At 39.1% G+C, this 18,974-nt stretch overlaps 1 protein-coding gene across 4 annotated transcripts in view; it reads left to right on the top strand.

Annotated features, from left to right (window-relative positions):
• cadm2a (cell adhesion molecule 2a) overlaps positions 1-18,974 on the top strand; it is a 181,191-nt gene that overhangs the window by 141,427 nt on the left and 20,790 nt on the right. For all 4 annotated transcript variants that reach the window (XM_077504955.1, XM_077504953.1, XM_077504954.1 and 1 more), the window contains 2 exons: positions 5,406-5,558; positions 7,553-7,690. In XM_077504955.1, the coding sequence (XP_077361081.1) occupies positions 5,406-5,558; positions 7,553-7,690 (291 nt within the window). The remainder of the gene's footprint in view (positions 1-5,405; positions 5,559-7,552; positions 7,691-18,974) is intronic.

Below are 18,974 nucleotides of genomic sequence, written 5' to 3' on the forward strand. Positions count from 1 at the left end.
ACATCTTAACTCACAGTCTTAAATAAAAATAAAAAAAAACTCTATCCTATATTTTTATTTTATTTTTTTATTTTTTTAAGGAAGTATTTCACCAAAACTGTCCTTCAAACATCTGCCACTTAACTCATTTGCTCCCATTAACGTGTAAATACGTTTTTTAACGTTTTATGTGTGCCAAAGACGTATTTATACGTTTTTTGTTTTGTTTTGTTTTTTATGCTAGAGCATACAGAAGGCTTTGATGCAGCCTCTCAACTACAAAGAACGGTTGCAGAAATAGTAGTTATTACACAAACAGCCAGCAGGTGGCAGCAGAAAAAAGCTAAATTACTTACAATTTTGAATAGATTTGTGAAAACTGATTAAACTTAGCTCTCTTCTCATGCTAATTGCTGCAAAACGAAAACAGAGAGAAACATACTTTTTTTCCTGATGAAAGAAGAGACTTTAATCTTTCTTTTGATAGGTTCCATGCTTTTATAGCAATAGAACACAATATTCTGTGGGCCTTGCAAAATCAGTCAAAATCCAGTAAAACAGCCGGGCGCGAACGGGATTGCTTTTGTGAAAATGGTTGGTAGTGAATAGTGAAAAATCCAAAATCATTCAGGACAAGAGTCCCTTATCGTCGTCATCTTTTATTTGCTGTTGCAAAGTGCTGATAACCTTCAATTTTTCAACCAAATATTTTGACCGCAGCCCAGATTTGAATGCCTTCATTTCCATTCATTAATTCAAGAAACAAAATCTTCAAAAAAATAACACATTTAATCAGTTTTATTGCTGCATTCCACAAAGCAATAAGACTTACCAGGGCTAAATTTCCTGCTAAAACAGATTAAACTCTCAGATTAGTGGGAGAATAAAATATTAAAGAATAATTAGGAAAAATAAAAAATAAAAGTCTCACGAATCCCACCACTTATTTTGCCCTGATAATTTTACTGAACTTACTCACAGTACAGTTTGTGGGAGTAAAATTGAAAAAGCCGTATGCACATGATTTCCAAAACGTTTTTGAGATGAAAAATGCTATATTGGGATATAAATGTCTTTATTTAAATGTGTTTTTTGGGGTGGGGGAAATTTTACGTATCAAAACACCTGGTGGTATCGTTATCAGTGACTATTCAAGAGTTGAGGGCTCGTACTGGTGTAGGTGTGAAAAAACTGGGATCGAACAGCTCTATACTGTAGCTGATGTTATACAGTAATCCGAGTGCAAAAATGATCTCTAGAAATGAGCCATCACTTCTAAGAAGGACCCTACTTAGTGACTCTGATGTCAGTGAAGAAAATCAAATCTCTCCAGGCCAATTATTATGTGGAGCATTGTCCGATTTTTTCCATTGTTAAAACCTCACCTTGTCTCCAAAAAAGGCGTTGGCGGCGGACAAACGTGCGATGTGAGATGCAGCATCTGCATTATTCAATAAACATTCCATTCTGTTCGCATCAGTCTCCCGCCCTCCCTGGCGCTTTGGCACGCACGCCGCCGCCGCCGCCGTCCACGGCCGACAGAGTCAAGTCCCCCTGATGAGTTGTTGACAGGGAAAAGAGAGCCGTCGCTTCCAGACGTCGGCGGCCTGAATGTATATTCCGAAATTTGCACTTTTCTCATTATAAAACTGTGTCAGCTGAATGAGCAAACACCTGCCGGGGTTCTATACGGATACATGCGCTCCCCGGAGAGATGAAGGCAGCGGATGGGATGGCGGGGATGAGAGGAAAGGGCAAGGGGAGGAAAAGGTTGCAAACATGACGGGCTGAAAGTGAGTGAATTTACACTACAAGCTGTTTTGCTTATGTTGTCCGACTATACGCAATCCTAATGTACCAATGCAATTATCTACCTGCTCATATTCACACACAGTTGTGAGTTTTTACTCACCTGCTGCTTTTAATGGTGCCGAGTTGATGTGCGGCCAATGCTGGGAGAGGAAAAAGGAGAAAAAAAAAAAAAAAAAAAAAACACTTTCTGGGCTAGCTTCCATTGCGTAGTTTTCCACTTTTTGGCCACAAACAAAAGAGAAATGATTGCCTGTTTTCTAGTCTGGTTCACAATCCAAGTGTTGGGAATTTGGAGGATCACTGGACAGTTTGGTGGTCTGGTGTCATCCTGCAAGAGAGGATAATAGTCATTGCAGTGGAGCAGCCATCATTATTTTGGGCACCCAACCACAAGATCAAGCTCCATAGTGTTTTGTGTGCGTGTGTATGTGTGTGCGTTTTAAAGGCCTTTTGGCAGCCTGTGAACGCACAACAAAGCACCATCACACGAAACCTTGTTAGAGCTCCGGTCGGGGGAAATGTAGTGGTTTTAATTGGGAAGTATTGTCGGAGAACACAACCTGCAGATCAGCTTTTTGTACGCATCTAGTATATATCCCAGAATGCAATGTGGTTAGATTGTTAGCTTGCACAAACGGTGGGTCTCTGAAGTTCAAAAACAATCTATTACAAATTAAAATGCTGCTTAGCTTCTTATTTATTTATGATGTATCGTTCGAGGATTTAAAAAGATCTTGCATTCTTAATGGTCATGCAAGTATAAAATAGTAATACGGAGAAGGACCTGATTTTTTTTAACATCTCATATTAAGCGCTAAATTGTTAATTTTTGGTAACAGCTGTAAATTTTTACTAAGTACCGTTGGTGGTTTTCACCATGGAAATTTTGGGAGAACACAAATGATAGATTTGCAAGCGTTAGTGGAGGACAAGCAAACTGTTACACAAAAAATAAAAATCCATCACTCCAGCACTTTTGGGAAGCCAACATTCGCATATAAGCTATTTTTTGTTTATTTGTCTGAATTGGATGCATTTGGCCATCCTGCAATCTTGGGACAGCGGACCCAAAAACTGCCCTGGGTGAGTCTAAACACAATTAACTCAGTGTGCTGAAATGACCAAGATGCAGAAATGCAGCGTTGTGATTTGGCATGACTCCTTCTTGTGACTGTCACCAAGTCAAACCTTTATTATTCACATTCAGATGCTCCAAAATTGTTCAATAGATGATATATTATGGTCATTTTTGTTTATGGCTTTTCAAAAATGTGAGAAGCTCTCCCCGCCGACTTTTTCTTGCGCTAGGCTGGCACCGCTATGTGCACCTGCCTCTCAGACGCGGTATTTCAACACGCAAATTCAGACACCGTCTCCGGTTTGATAAATCCCTTTGCGCTTGCTATTTGCATCTACTTGCATATACTAGATAGTTTTGTGGAACTTTTGCCTCAAATGTTGGTCAATTCCAAAATGTTCAACTGAAAGCATTAGAAATTTTATTGGATTTATTTATTGGTCACAACGTTTTATGTACAACTATACTTTTCTTCTGGTCATTTCAGGTTATGTTTTTAATTCTTTGCAACTCCACCGTGTGATGTTTTCTTTTACAATTTTAAAGATTTGTCAACATGATAGCTTTTGAATTTGGTGACTCGAATGGAGCACCATTGAGTATTCACATCACGCCGTCCGTTTGTGTTGAGAATTTATAAGCTGGCTGAACATCCGGCATAAGGATAGAAATGCCACTTCTGATGCTAAAAGCAAACAAGACATCTTTGACCTTCTCGCACAGCTTCTTGCTAACAAGAAATCTTTTCTCTTTCTTTGACTATTTTTTTTTTTTCTTGCTACTGCTAGATCAGCTCTGCAGTGTTGCCGTTGTGTGTGAACTGTTTGATGATGGAAAATGTTGTAGATTTGTGTTAGTCTGTAAATCTATGAAATACTCAGCAGAGTCTCATAGTCGTGCCTCAAGTTCAGTGTCTCCCCCAGGGTTTTATTGTCATGTGCTGAAGGTTGGATCCCAAAGCGCAGACGCAAATAAGGTTTGAACTATTTATTCACATCGAGAGGCGTAGAACAGACTTGACTAGACGAGAAACAAAGAGAGTTGCACAGAGGGACAGAAAGCAAAAATCCGGCAAACACAAACACTTCTCAGAGCACTGCTACAGACAGTGAATCGATTTGATTGGTTGTCACTAAGTAAAGGATTAAAGATTGACATCACATAGGTCCTGACATCACATTACATCAGATAGCGTCTTTCCAGTTGAAATCAGATGATGGTTACATCAGTTCAAAACAGACACTTGACCTCACGGTCATGAACCCAAACATAACAGGTCATGAACTCAAACTTAACCCTGGCGTGACCCTAGACATGACATTTATATGCATGGTGGGATGCACCCCAAGCCAAACCCCACATCTGAGTCAATTGTACAGGTGTAAATAATTTGTGATTATATATATGTAACAATATGCGATGAACGGGTCATGACATAAATAAATATAGCTCTAAATGCTTTGGCAAAAAGATGTCCAAAGGTATAATTCAACCAAGCATTTTTGTCTGTCTTCATGCCAACATAAATTCATTAACAAGGATGATTTTTATGGCTAAACTCACATGATGCCTTTCATATTTCTAAATACAGCCTGAATCCGCCCTCACAAGGAAAGTGATCCTGCTGCTTTTTGGCATGACAACTAACCACATTGATGTGCCTGTAAGCACTCAACAAAACACATCAACTGCACTCCCAGCTTCATTAAATGACTAACCCATAAAGCGAATGATCCAAATCACCAGCATTGACTGTTTTTTTCTTTTTTTTTTCCTTACACATCTTATAATATGCTGGCGAATGTCACAGGGATGCTGGAGCCTATCCCAGCTAGGTGAAATAGTATAGGAGTTGGTATAATTGTAAACTTTGTTTGATGGAATGTATTACAGTATGCATGACTTTGTCTAACATTGATTTTCACAGGAGAAGCAATGACAGCTCAAATATGGCGTCTTGAGCTTTTACTAAATGTGTGTATCTCACACTGGCGACGATCCAGGTCATTTTTGAAGCCACGTACGTTGTCTAGTTTGAAAGATCTTCCGAGCAGCCGTCTAATTTCATCCAATCCATTTCAGTTGCCTCATGTTGCCAAAGTCTCATTAGGGCTCTTTCACAGCCTCTTATTGCTCTATTGATTTCCATTGATGTCTTTTGGAGGACGGCATCTTCATATAAGTAAAACTTTGTGCAAAGGCGATGTGCCGCGTTCGTTTTCTGCACTTTTGTGATCACGTTTGATGTGGTTTTGGAATATGTACAGAACTGTGCATAAATTTTAGGCCGCGTCTCGCTTTGTTCTGGTAATGACCTTTTTTTTCACAGCTTTTGAAATTGTAATCATAAAAGGACGGACTCTGCAGGTGATAGATTCCCACTAAACTTTGTTGGCAGCCTGTTCCCGTATGTATACCCTATAAAAGGGGGGATGCGTTTTTTTGTTTTTTGTTTTTTTCACTATCAGCCTTCAACTGAAACTACTACAAAACAAGACGGAGCAAGTAATGTGTCTCTTTTTGTGTTATCGTGCAGCTTTGAGGGACAACCGAATCGAGCTGATCCGCGCGTCGTGGTCGGAGTTGACCATCAGCATCCATGATGTCACGCTGGCTGATGAGGGGATGTACACCTGTTCTCTTTTCACCATGCCCGTCAAAACAGCCAAAGCCTACCTGACAGTCCTTGGTGAGTTACTCGTTACAACTCTTCCGTAGTTAGGAGGTTGATAAAATTAAATTACATACGACACAAAAGTAAGTTTTCTTCTCATTAGTCCTGCTAGATTTCTATACATATTAGTCACTCTTTTAAATTGTGATGCACCAGGCTTCAAACATTCTAGAGTGTAGACAAATAAATACAAGTTCATACAAAGTTTGACGAAAAGTTTATCACAGCAACCGACCACAAAGTTCGTCAATTAAAGAATCAGTGGTAGTCAATTCACCATCATCATTTGCAAAGGAGCTTTATTTAATCGCGGTTGATTGGCAGGTGAAGCAAATGTGTGATGCCACAAAATGCTAATTTTGTTTATAAAAACTCAAGTTCAAAACTAAATGCTTTCTAATGACTGAAACTGTTTGTTTGGCTTTGACACTTCCTGTCTGTGTTTGTGTTTGCTAATAGGGCAAACGCATTTAGTATGCTTAAAAATGGGATGCCCCTCTTCCCCCCCAACACACACACACACACACACACCACGCCATTTTACTAATGTTTGTGATCATCGTCCTGCACAAACATTGTCTCATTTCTCGCCACTCGCCTTATTATCTCGCCAATTAGTTTTTGCTAATGTTAATAGATGTGCTGGTGCACTCCAGGCCCATTAGCTGTCTCTCTTTGTTAACAAGCATTCCGAGAATTACAGAAATTAAATAGGATCGCCCAGTGGAGATACGGAGAGAGGAAAAAATAAATAAAAAATTTGCAACACTGAGCAATAGTTAATGGTGCACACCAATGTTTTAGGGCAGTGGGTGGATGAAAACCAGCGCTTCAAATGACTGTGAGCAGGCTGAACACGTAATAGCTCAATCTGCTCCAAACTGGTCATTTCGTTATCAATTGTACAATCGGAAATGAAATTTTCTTTATTTTTCAAATGTTTTTACCATGACTGAATCTGACGTCAATTGAAAACATAAGAGCGGGAATAATAATTAAGCTATGTGTTTGGTTGAATGTATCAAGTATCGTTTGTTCCACTGCATTGTGCAGGTCTCTGAAGTCAATTCCAGAAAAAAAAAGTATCTGAAACTGAAGAGCTACTCTCAGGAAGCTTTGAAAAGCCTGTAGACTGACGGGGACATGAGACTGGCAAGGCCAGACTGAGTCAATGTCGCCGCCCGATGCAGCTTTCAATCTCTCTGCTTGAGGCTGACAATGGCAGATGCACTCAAAGTCGTCATTACAGCTTAGCGCAGGAAGAAATGCATTCAAACTAGCGTTGGCACTGGAAGATAGACATATAAAATACATATCAAAAATATTACCATTAGAAAATCTTCATCTCCAACTGTGGCCGACTCAGATGTAACTTAGTGGAAGTGGGTGAATATTGGCACTATAATAAGTGCATATAAAACAGTTTTGTTTTGTTTTTTTGTATAATTTTACGCTTCCCATATCATTTTAAAGTATTTCTTCCTTAATAGCTGTTTCAGTGCCACTCACAGTTGAAGTTTGCTGTACATATAACATATAAACCAAAATTTAATTCAACTTGGTATATTGGACCAACGAAATATTCAACCAAATCATGTAGTTACGTCGAATGTACCTCCGCTAGCTTAATGCTAATGTATAATGTGAAACACCATCGACAGGCTAACTGAAATCTGCATAAATGTTAAAACCCTTTACACAACTGCTACTTTCAAGGCATACTTGACTCATTGAGCCATTTTCAACAGTAAAAAGGAAATATTTTGTCCAGAATTCATATAGGAAAAATATGATCTACTTACACCAAAGCAGCAACCATCATAAATAGACCATACAACAATACTCCAAGGTATTTATTACCTCGTCTTTGTGGAGATGACTGTAAAATTGTCAAATGTGGCACTGTGTTAAACAAAACCAGACTTTATATATCTGCAGGCGTGATTATGTTTTCTCCTTCATGAGGTTAGAGGATTCTGTGCATGTGTGACCTGATCTCCATCCTTCAGGCGTGCCGGAGAAACCCGAGATCGAGGGCCTGATGAAGCCCGCCTTGGAGGGCGATCACATCACTCTGACCTGCATGACTCACGGCAGCAAACCCGCTGCAGACTTGCGCTGGTTCCGAAATGAAAAGGAGGTCAAAGGTTGGTCACTTTTCTGCAGCTACATCTCCAGCCATATCAGTCTATTTTTCATTCCAGAGTATTTTATACTACTTGGGATCCATCCAAATTGATTTATTTGTTCACATTGAATGTTTACGTTTCATTTTCTAAAATCAAGGCCTTAAGCTGTAAAAATAAAAAATAAAAAATCTCAACTAATACTTTAAGCATTTTAACTCATTCACTTCCATTGACGGGTAAAGACGTCAAAGTTCCATTTTTACTGGACTGGCAGTAAATGAGTTAAAAATGTTAACCTGGCATTGGGTTAGGGAAGCCTGGCGGCCCGCCAGGTCTATAAAGCGCTGGGGGAAACCCTGACGTTTTCTTTCTTGTTGTTAACTTGCATAAAGTGGGTCGCGACTTTGCAACGAAAGGTAAACGCGGGTCCCTGGTTGACAATAGCTGAGAAGCGCTTGCTTTTGGCATGCACGCATAAACCCTCAGCGTGAAGCACTGGAAATAAACTGTCGTTGCGGGGGCTCAAGTGCACTTGGCGGGGGCTTTATTGCATCTCAGGTGCGCTTGTGGGGGCTTTATGGCAGCTCGGGGACGCTTCGTGGGGGTTCGGCTTCCACTGGCTCTCCATATAATGCAAACCCTTAGAAATCTGTTCTTCCTTGTTTAAGCACATTATAATTATTGTTTTTTCCCCATCACTTTTGCCCTCTCACTCAAAGGGAACATCTTGACAAAGCAGTGGGTGATCATGGGAGTTATTGTCCTGATTTCTAGCTCTACTGTGACAAGAAAGAAGCATATGAGTATGTATATGAAGTGCGTTGAGTTAGATGGAATCGCAATGGAAATTTCTTTCCTCGTAAGAGCACTTTGGTTGCAGTGTTGAGTGGCTGCAGCAGATGTCACTTCTTATCAGAGTCAAGCATAGAAGAACGTACGTCATGCAACACCCTCCAGAGGGTTCGCCCCGTTTTTGTTTTGTTTTTTTTTCCCAGCGTGTCAAAACAATGCCACCGCAACGTTGTCGGCTATAAAGCCGTTTATAGTCGCTTGCCACGGGAGATTTTTGTCTCTCCGCCGCTGTCTGCCTGCCACTTGACTGTTTCTTCCCCCCGCAGCTCGGGCTTAGCCTGCCGTCGCCAGCGCGGGCGTCCCACGCTTCAGATAAGCAAGGAGATTGCATCAGATCAATGTTGGCTTCGAGCAGACGTCATTACACGTTTCCGTTTAATTAAACGGGCTGGAGACGTTCGCACATATCGTCAAGCATTCGCTCCAAAGCATCTTAACAGGTTGCTTTTTTTTTGTTTGTTTGTTTGTTTTTTTGGATGTTTACTTTTTGTTCAGACCAGTGCAAGACACCAGTGCAAGTACTCAACACGAGTAGTCACGATACAAATACGAAAGGTAAAAATTAGGGATGTTCGATACCACTTTTTTTTTCATACCGATACCGATACTCAGACCCCCAGTACTCACCGATACCGATACCAACTGCCGATACCAGTAGTACATTTTGACAACTAAAAAAAAATCAATAAAAGATATTTTTAAACAAATATATTTCCTTTAATTTTGACCCAAAAAAAACAGCACAGTCTCTCTTCAATAGTCTTAACGCTCAAAATAAAACACAAAAATGCTCTTTTAGTTTAAGATTCATAATTTTGAAGTATGCACACCTCTCATTTATTGTGCAATAATCTAATTGGAACATGTATTTGTTACATGTTTTGATGCATTTTTATGCTTCATAAAACATTTATGTCTGAATTTTGGGAGGCTTGGAACGGATTAGGGCATTTACATGGAAAACGCGTCTCTACTTACAAAATTTTCTAGTTAAGAACTTTCTTCCAGAGCCAATTAATTTCGTAAGTAGAGGTACCACTGTATTAAGAATTTCTAAGTAACATGCTTACGTAACACATTCATCAACCTTACGTTTTAGTAGCGGAATATCAAAATTTCAAAACCAGTTTATCGGGATTAATTAATGTTTAACAATGTAATAAGTTACATAAAAAGCACACTCCCTATACTACAACAAACTACCAAAACATAAGACCATCATCAAACAACATCATCGAGAGTCATTGAAATGACCGTGTTCACAATTCAGTGCTGCTTGTTTGGTTAGCAACAAAGAGCATTTCACTTAGTGCCCGTTTTGTTTTCCTCTTCACAAAAGGAAGATGTCTACTTGAGGGAGGCGTTTATTTGTCTGAAGTGAGTGATGCTCTGACGACTAATTGCTTTATTAGAAGGACAGCCATTATTTGAGCAAATTTTGCCACCACACCTGTTATGTCCCTCATTGGTGATTATTCCATTTCCCAGCGGTCCACTAAGAAAAAAAAAAGACCCTCCAATGAAACAAATGGAAACACATCCAAGACATCATTTTCTCTTAAATTACCAGCAAAGGTTAACAAATGCAGAGACACTCTCTGAAATGTTCTTAGCGCTTCCCGAGGAAGGTCAGATGCGATTATCTATTCCTGTAATGTTGCGCGTGAGCATCTTTTATCCTCCATCTTCCTCCAACTCTTTTGTATTCATATATTCGAGTTGGTGACAAGCGTCTGCGTGCGAACGCGTCGCACGCCGCCTCGCCAGCCCCACCCAAACACTTTTCAAAGCTTTCAAAACAGGAGGCAGTTTTCATTAAAAGAACAAAAACAAGAGCCTCGCTATTACGTCGCCGTTTTTCTCCTGGTAAAAGAAATCGCAAACAACAGAAAGCACCTTGAGACTTCATACAAACGTCAGATTAGAAGATTGCTGTCAGCTGCGCTATTGGACTCGTCAAGAATTTCGATCGGGGTGATGTTGCAGCCCACGTCGGGTGTCTGCCATCACGCCGCCTCTCTCTCTCGCCGGGTTTAAGCTGCCACAGCTCAGCCCGCTATCTGGCGGCCGGGGCTTCCCGGGGTCCAGATAAGCCGGCAGATAGGATCAAATCGATGCTTGTTTGCCGCAACAGTTTTAAGCAAACATCGCTGCATATTTCCTTTTAATGACTTGTGCTCAGGAGATGATATTGACCCCCGGGTGGTTTCCTTTTCACTTCAGTGCAGCCTCCACAATGTCATGCTTGTTATTACAATTGGAATCAACCAGAACTTTCAAACCGACCTCAACGTGTTGCATATTTCAGCTCATATTTTCATGTTCATGTTTCAGTCCTTCTGGCAGAACTTTTCATTTTGCATTCTAAAGTATGAAACCGTACTTGGTTGACAGATGCCTCAAACTTAGTTTCCTCACCAGACTCAGACCCCAGCTGTCCTATCAGTCAATAGGCAGTACCGGTTAACTGTCGTGAAAAGTTAAATAGTTCGATTCCACTTGTTTTTTTGTTTGTTTTTTGTTTTTGTTGTTGTTGTTTTGTTTTGGTTTTTTTTTTTATTACTGGTATGAGGTTGAGTAGTCAACCAATCCCAAGTACAGATACTACTGGTACTTTTAATACATAAACCCCTCACCCCCACCCCCACTAAAACATTAATATTTTAAAGAAAGACCTATAAATCCCAATAAAATTCAATTAAAATTGCATGAAATTAATGGAAGTTTTCAGCCACAAGAGGGTGACCGCTATTGGTATCAGCTGCTGTTGCGAGTACCGATAATTTGAAGTAAGGCCGCGTATCAGCCCAATACAGATACGGGTATCGGTAATTGCCCGTTACGAATGAAAACATCCATCGGAAACAACATGAACTACTTTTCACTCTCATTCAAATATGTAAGACTTGAATGCTTGCCTTCTCTTTTTTTTTACTTGTCAGTTAAGCATATTAAAATGTGACTTATAACATTGTCCGGGAAATTTAGGGAGGGGTGAGTACCGATACCCGGCGTTTGTTCAAGGCATTGGTACTCACGATGTAAGCTCGAAATTAAAATTAGACGATTGCCATTAATTTCATGCAATTTAAAAGAAAATGCTACATTGTGATTGATAGGTCTTTTGAGGGACATTTTATTTATCAAAAGTAATAGTGGTATCAGTATCATTGAGTACTCGTACTGGTATTGATCTGGAAAAAAAAAAAGTGGTATCAAACATCACTATGAAAATTAGCAAAGATTTATGAGAGCAACCATTATAACCCTAGAACATTTAAAAATAAAAATGTTTGACTGTATTCACAAAAATATACGAGCCACTCCAAACTAGTTTTTGTGCACAGCGCAATAAAACATTCAATTCCAGATTTGTTGCTTTTCCTGCTAACAAAATTGTTTCAAGTGTCCTGACTTGAGTTTATCAATCAAACCACGAATGCACTTCTACCGCTAATATTCCCCCCCGTATATAAAAAGGTGTGAATTATTTATCGGACAGCGACAGTCAAGCCCGTGTGACACTGAGAGCGGTAGTAAAACGAGTGCGAATAAATGTCGCACTTAAAAGTGAAAAATAAAAGCAGCAGAGCCAATAAGATGCTAGATGATGATTCCTCCGTTTGACCTTCAACGTTGAAAATGCCAAAATAAATAAACATGAAAGCACGCCATCACATCGTCAATGATGAATAGACAGCTGGATGTATATTCTGTATGTATATTAGCGCGCTTGGGGTGTTCATCAGGTCGACAAGCGGGCGGGGGCGGGGCTCTTCGCTGTGATAAAGTCACCTGACGGCAGGAAATGGCGTAAATGACAATTTGACATATTGTTGAGGGATCTTTGGGAATAGCACCGATTATATTCGCCGTCCGTCACCCATCGGCATTCATTTACTCGACAACCTATGTTAAGTGTGCGTCTGCGTGTGTGTGTGTGTGTGTGGCCGTGAACACAATAGACAGATTGAGCAGATAACCTGCATGTAAAGTTTGCGTGCGCGGTGGCACAAAAATCCAATATTCTGATTTCTTCCCTTTCTTTGTCCCTTCAGTCCCCAGCAAGTAATGATATCTTTGCATCTCATGAGACCTGTGCCAGTACCAGTGCAATGTAGCACTTGTTTACACACCACTGAACCGGGGGGGGGGGGCACATGAAATGAATATTTATTCCAAATAGGGGCGGCTGCGTCGACAATGGGATGAGTATTATCTTAGCGCGTGACCCCCAACAGCGGAGGTTATTGCTGATATGTGATGGCTCGATTCCTAAGAGGGCTTGGAGGAGAAAAACAGATTTGATTTCAAACCGCTCGCAGTCACATAGTTTGTTCTATTGTCAAACTTGTTAGTCAAGGACAAAGTGACGTAACCTTTCTAAATAAGTCCCAACTATACTGTCGTCATTATCTGGCGAGGATTCTCATGTCAATCAGTGCTAAAGGCGGTTAGTGATATCGCTTGGTGCCTTTTTCAAGCTTGAAAAGTAAAAAAAAAAAAAATGCTTTTCATCAGTGTTGGGTCTCTGGACGACATTCATAGCAGCAAGAAGCCACAGAGTGAGCCGGAGTGGATCAATGACCATTAAAGATGTCATTCCGAGATGGCTCTTGCAAGCCACGCCGGCATGAATAAAAGATGCGTGCGCACAAAAAGCGTTCATTCCCCCTCTAAATCACACCGATTTTACTATTACTATGCTACAGTACATTAATTGAAATCAAGGCGGCGGTAAAACTCGGGTTTACTGAATGAACTGCGCCATCTTTCAGCTTGCCTCATTTTAATTACTAGAACTGCACTTTGCTCACAAATTGTGTCAATGCTAAAGAGATGAGTTATAATGCAGTTTGATGCTTTTATGTTTCTGAGATCCAATGCAAATATTCCCGCAATATAGACAATGACATCAGAGAAATGTGATTGGATGCTAAGTAGACGGAGCTATGGTTGTCACTTTATTGCTTTTCTGTCTTCTTGATGGGAAAAAAAAAAAAAGTCCCAACTGTCTTTTACTTCAATATAATGAAATCAGATTAAAGTATTTCTTAATGTTTGAATCTACAGTGGACACTCTGAGAGCTAACAAAATCCATTCTGGAGTCCACTTGACATTTTTACTAACTGGGAAATGTAAATATTCTTAGAAGGGTCAAATTGTTGCCAGTTTAAAGCCTTTATTAACTCTACAGGCAAGTGTTCATTTACATTTGAACATTTTTAACTGTCATTCAAGTTTAATTAAAACACACAAACCAACCAAACACTTTGTATATACCAGATTGGTTTAAATGAGTAGAAATGATTGATTTGAGCATTTTTAACATAAAAAAATGTTATCCACAGCCACGCATGCTTCACTTGTATTATGTAACTTCCTCCTCCTTATTATAGGTCATTAGAATTGACGCCTTAGCAGGTGGTAATAGGCACCAGGCTACTACCTGTTTGGTAGCTTAGCAACAAATGCCAAATAAAAACACGATTGCATCATCAATGAAAAACACCACAAAAACCTTATACAGTGTGAAAAGGGCTTTAATCAGATATAATTAAGACATAACACAGAATATCACATTTAAGTATCCTGTAAATATAATAATCACGCTAATATTAGCAAGGCAGTTTTATGTTCTGCATCTACTACATTTCATATGCAAAGTAACTCAGTGTCACATGAGTAATAGTACAACTTTAACAAGCATAAAAAAAACAAAATATAGAAAAAAGGCAGTGTACTAAAAGAAAGTCGAATGTAAGTAAAAGATTTTTTAAACATTTCATCCATTGACTTTCACCTTCACTTGCACAATATAAGAGCTGAATCAAATATTTTGCCTCTACGAAGATAATGAAGTGGCGTTTTAATGTGTGGTTGTAGTTTGCAGCAACAACACAAATACAATCCGTCAAATTTAGAGCTTTTCATGATATTATTAACTCTTAAAACTGGAGATGGGTGAGTACCGATACCAGGTATCGTATCGACCCGATAGCCGGCCTTCTTTCAAGGTATCAGCTGCATACTTGTGGATGTTTTATGATCAAGAACTAGAAATTAGAAAAATAGAAAATTATCATAAAATTCATGCTTTTTTTTCCCTTAAAGTTTTAGTGATATATATATTTTTTTAAATGTATCCAAAATACTAGTAGTCTCAGTACTTGGTATGGGTGACTACTTAAGTTGAGTACTTGTATTGGTCTTTAAAAAAAAAAAAAAAAAAAATTAGTATTCTTGAATAGCCCTACTTACATCTGTGCATTCTTTTCAAATTTGTATCATCTGAATATTTGATGCAGCTCCTGTATTGGGTGTGATGATATTGCGGTGGTGGTCCTCATGTTCTGACCTGTCAGTCTGTAATGCGCACTGCAACGCTGACACTCCCAACTAACTGACACAGCATCCGAAAAAGAGGGCATGAGACTGTGACACTTGTGGTCTCAGTCCATTAAGATCAACATGGCGGAGGTGGACAGCCTGCCAAGGTGCCGAAACCCGGCGGATTCGCGGCTCTCTCTCTTTTTTTTTTGAGACCCTTCTCTTCATCAAGACATTTATCGGGTAGCGAATGCTTGGGGACTTGTGTCAGAGAGGACGTTGCGCTTTCCACCTGCCAGGTGCTGATAGAACTGTCTCACTTTTACGTGCTCGAATGTCAGCGAGAAACAGAGTCGAGCGTGTAAGACCGGTCGGGGGACATGTCACAACATCCAAAACAAGACAGTTGATTGGGACATGCCAAATGTCGACTCATCCTCATGCCAGGAGAAGAAAGTAAAGAAACAAAAAGTAGCTTGTGATTATATAAATCACTTAAAGAACCAACAGTGTGCAAGAGCAAGATTTGGGAGAAAAGGGTTTTTAACTAATTTGTTCCCAAAAACGCGTAAATACGTTCTATTTTAAATGTTTTAAATGCCCCAAAGACATATTTATATGTTTTTTTTATGCTTGTGCGTACAGAAGGCTTTGATGCAGCCTCTGAACTGCAGAGAATGGTTGAAGCAACGGTAGTAATTACAAAAACGGTCAGCAGGTAGCAGCAGAGTATAAGAGATCAACGAGTTCATTTCTCCACAGTTCTAAACAGATTTGTGAATATGATGAAACTTAGCTATATTCTAATGCTAATTGCTGCAAAACGGAAACAGATTGAAATGGACTTTTTTTTTTCCTTGATGAAAGAAGAGACTCTAATCTTTCTTTTGGTAGCTTCCGCGTTTTTATAGCAATAGAGCACAATATTCTGTGGGCTTTGTAAAATCAGTTGAAATCCAGTAAAACAGCCGGGAGCGTAGGGGGCTTGCGTCAGTGAAAATGACTGCGAGTGAATGAGTTAAAATGCTTTTTAAAAGAGTCGTCCCTGGCCTCAAGCCGCTTGGGAAAGGATCCAATTTTCATCGTTTAGCAGGTGTTCGATACATTTTTTGGGCCTCGGTCCTCAAAACTCCCACAAACCGAATGAATGCTGCTGCCAAACTTGGAAACTAAAAGGAAGGCACAATTACGCAACAGCTAGAATGACATAAGGGGTATGAAATAGACATGTGTGATACAAACAAGCACAACTCATTTGCATTCCACTTTGTTTTTCGTTGCTAATTTCAATTTAGGTCTCATGCACAAAAACAAACTCATACAGCTTACTAGATTTGAGGCTAATTAGCACACAATGCCGCACAACATATGAGAGAATCTGAGACAAAGAATTTGGCAAGGAAGAAGACGAGGTTTAAGCGATTTTCATCACTGGAACAAATCAGGGCCATTAATTTGTGCATATATGTGCCGGTACATTTAAAAAAAAAAATCTTTTTTCATTAGTGCAAAATCCAAATCGTCCTCCAGCACTGCCATCAGTAATATGTGCAGTATATGACACCATTAGCCGATGTGTGTTTACCAGTAGCACCCTTAACGCCCTTGGGTCCAGGATGTTGGCAAACGCACTCATTTTATTATTTGATCAATATCACTGCAACAGATTTATGTCCGAGCTTATTTTGTTTTGGTGGGAGGAAAAAGCTTATAAATCCTTGACTTCCTCACTTATGACTGTGGATTCATTTCGGGGGAGCGGGATGAGATCCGCAAGGATAAAGAAAAAAAAGATGTTTTGTTTTTTTTCCATATCAGAATCATGGAGCAATTTGATTAATGACAATATGCACAACACACAAATTTTGCATGTTTTGTTTTTAGGGCTGTTCAATACCATCTTCTTTTTTTTTCCCCCCCCAGAACATTACCAGTCAACTCGAGTAGGCACAGATACCAAGTATCGATACCACTAGTATTTTGATAAATAAAATTAGGGATGGAATATTAGATTTTATTTACAGGTATCTGTACTCACGACGGATCAGATGTCCTCTTGCGGCCATTTTACAATCAGAAACTACAAATGAGAAATTAGAAGAATTGAAAATTGCCATTCATTTTATGCAATATGAAGGAAAAATAATATAATGGGATATAAAGTTCTTTGGGTTTTTTTTTTAATTAGCTGTCTTTTTTGTGGGGGGGTGTTATGTATCAAAAGTAAAAGTTGTAATCAGTACTTGATATCGGAGGTTACTCAAAAAAAAACAAAAAAAAAAAAAATGGTGTAAGATCATTTTAATGAAAGACCTGTATATCCCAACAAAGATTTTTTTTCTTAAAATAGTATGAATTAATGGCAATTTTCTATTCTTCTAATTTCTAATTCCTGATTGCAAAACAGTCACAAGAGGGTTACCGAGACTGGTATCGGTCCGATACCAATACCTAATATCGGCACTCGCCCACACCTAATCGTTACCTTACCAAAGCATTAGGTGCATCTGCACAATTGTTTTCAAATTGCACAGGTGTACCTAATATTGTGACCAGTAAGGCTGCATTTTCCAAGTTCATCATTCAGCGTCATCCAGCCATTTTTTTTTTTATGTGTTGTTTTTTCCACCCGCTCTCTGGATGGATGCTGCAGAGCTGTCAGTCATTCATCTCAAGTGGGAGGCGAGCTCATTGGCTCGGTATGGGGAAGTGACGGAGCAGAATTGATGATTGACAGGGCGGATGAAAAAAAAAAGAGAGAGAGAGGTGAGGCGAGGCATCGGAGTCTGCTGAGATGATTTGGAAAGTGGAGCAGATGAGCGCGCAGTAGGGAAGCACGGGGAGAATAAACAGTCTCTTTAGGAGAAGCAAACAAAAGGTGGCCTGCACGAGGGAGGTTGGCGCTCCCTCGACTGTGCTCGGAATACACAAGTAGGGCACATTTTTTTACAAAGGGGAACAACAACAAATGAAGATAATAACCGGCAACAGCTCAACTCAATACACACTTGACCGAACACTACATCAGGTATACCAACTAATGAGATATTCGTCAGAGCCACACAGTCTACTTGCTCTTGTCCAGCCTTGTTTCAAGGAGAGTGCAACTTTTTGTGAGCTGTCCTGGTTGCATCATACAGTGACACGCTTAACCTTGCGTCAACACACAAGTATACTGTAGCCACTATTAGGGCTGGGTTTAAAAAATTGAATAATCAATATTGAATCGAATTTCCTTTTCGAACCTGATAAACAGTGGGGAAAAGAGCCTTTTGCAACATGGCCCTGGCTGATCTCTTATACTCTGCTGCCACCTACTGGGCGTTTTTTAAATAACTACCATTGTTTCAAGCATTCTCTTTTGTTTAGAGGCTGCATCAAAGACTTCTGTATGCTAAAGCATAAAAAAAATAAAATAAAATAAAAAATAAAAAAAACGTATAAATACGTCTTTGGGCCATTCAAAACATTTAAAATAGAATGTATTTATACGTTTTTGGGAGCAAATGAGTTAACTCATTGACTGCCATTGACGGAAAAAGACGTCAAATAATGCATTTTTGCTGGGCTGGCAGTGAATGTGTTAAACACAATGTGCCAATATATTTTGTGATTATATTGCAGCCTCCTTTTTTCATTTTTTTTTTTTTTTAAGGCAAATGTTGCTTAAAAATCCATCAATTTTGGTTACATCTCATCTTAAGTCATTGACTGCCATTGACGGAAAAAGACGTCAAATAATGCATTTTTTGCTGGGCTGGCAGTGAATGTGTTAAAGGCCACGTTTTTTTTGTATCTTACTGGTCAAATAGATTTAAAAGTATTTTATTACTTTTATGAAATACCTTATTGCACTTTAAGATAATTCAGTATATTTTTTTATTTATATTTACAATTATTGAATCAGAATTATGAAAATATTTTCATCATGCTGATGTCAATGTTTGTGTAACACTTAAGTGATTATAACAGTGTTACTTTCATTATTAAACTAAATCATTTGACCAGTTAAAATTTAATTTGGAATTTAATGTTTGTGGAGTTTTTAATCATATCTTTGATATTTAAGAAGAATTAATGTTCCATATTGAATCAATATTGGATTGAAGTGAATCGAGA

The sequence above is a fragment of the Festucalex cinctus genome, chromosome 18 (genome assembly GCF_051991245.1).
Source record: "Festucalex cinctus isolate MCC-2025b chromosome 18, RoL_Fcin_1.0, whole genome shotgun sequence".
NCBI classification, from domain to species: Eukaryota; Metazoa; Chordata; class Actinopteri; order Syngnathiformes; family Syngnathidae; genus Festucalex; species Festucalex cinctus.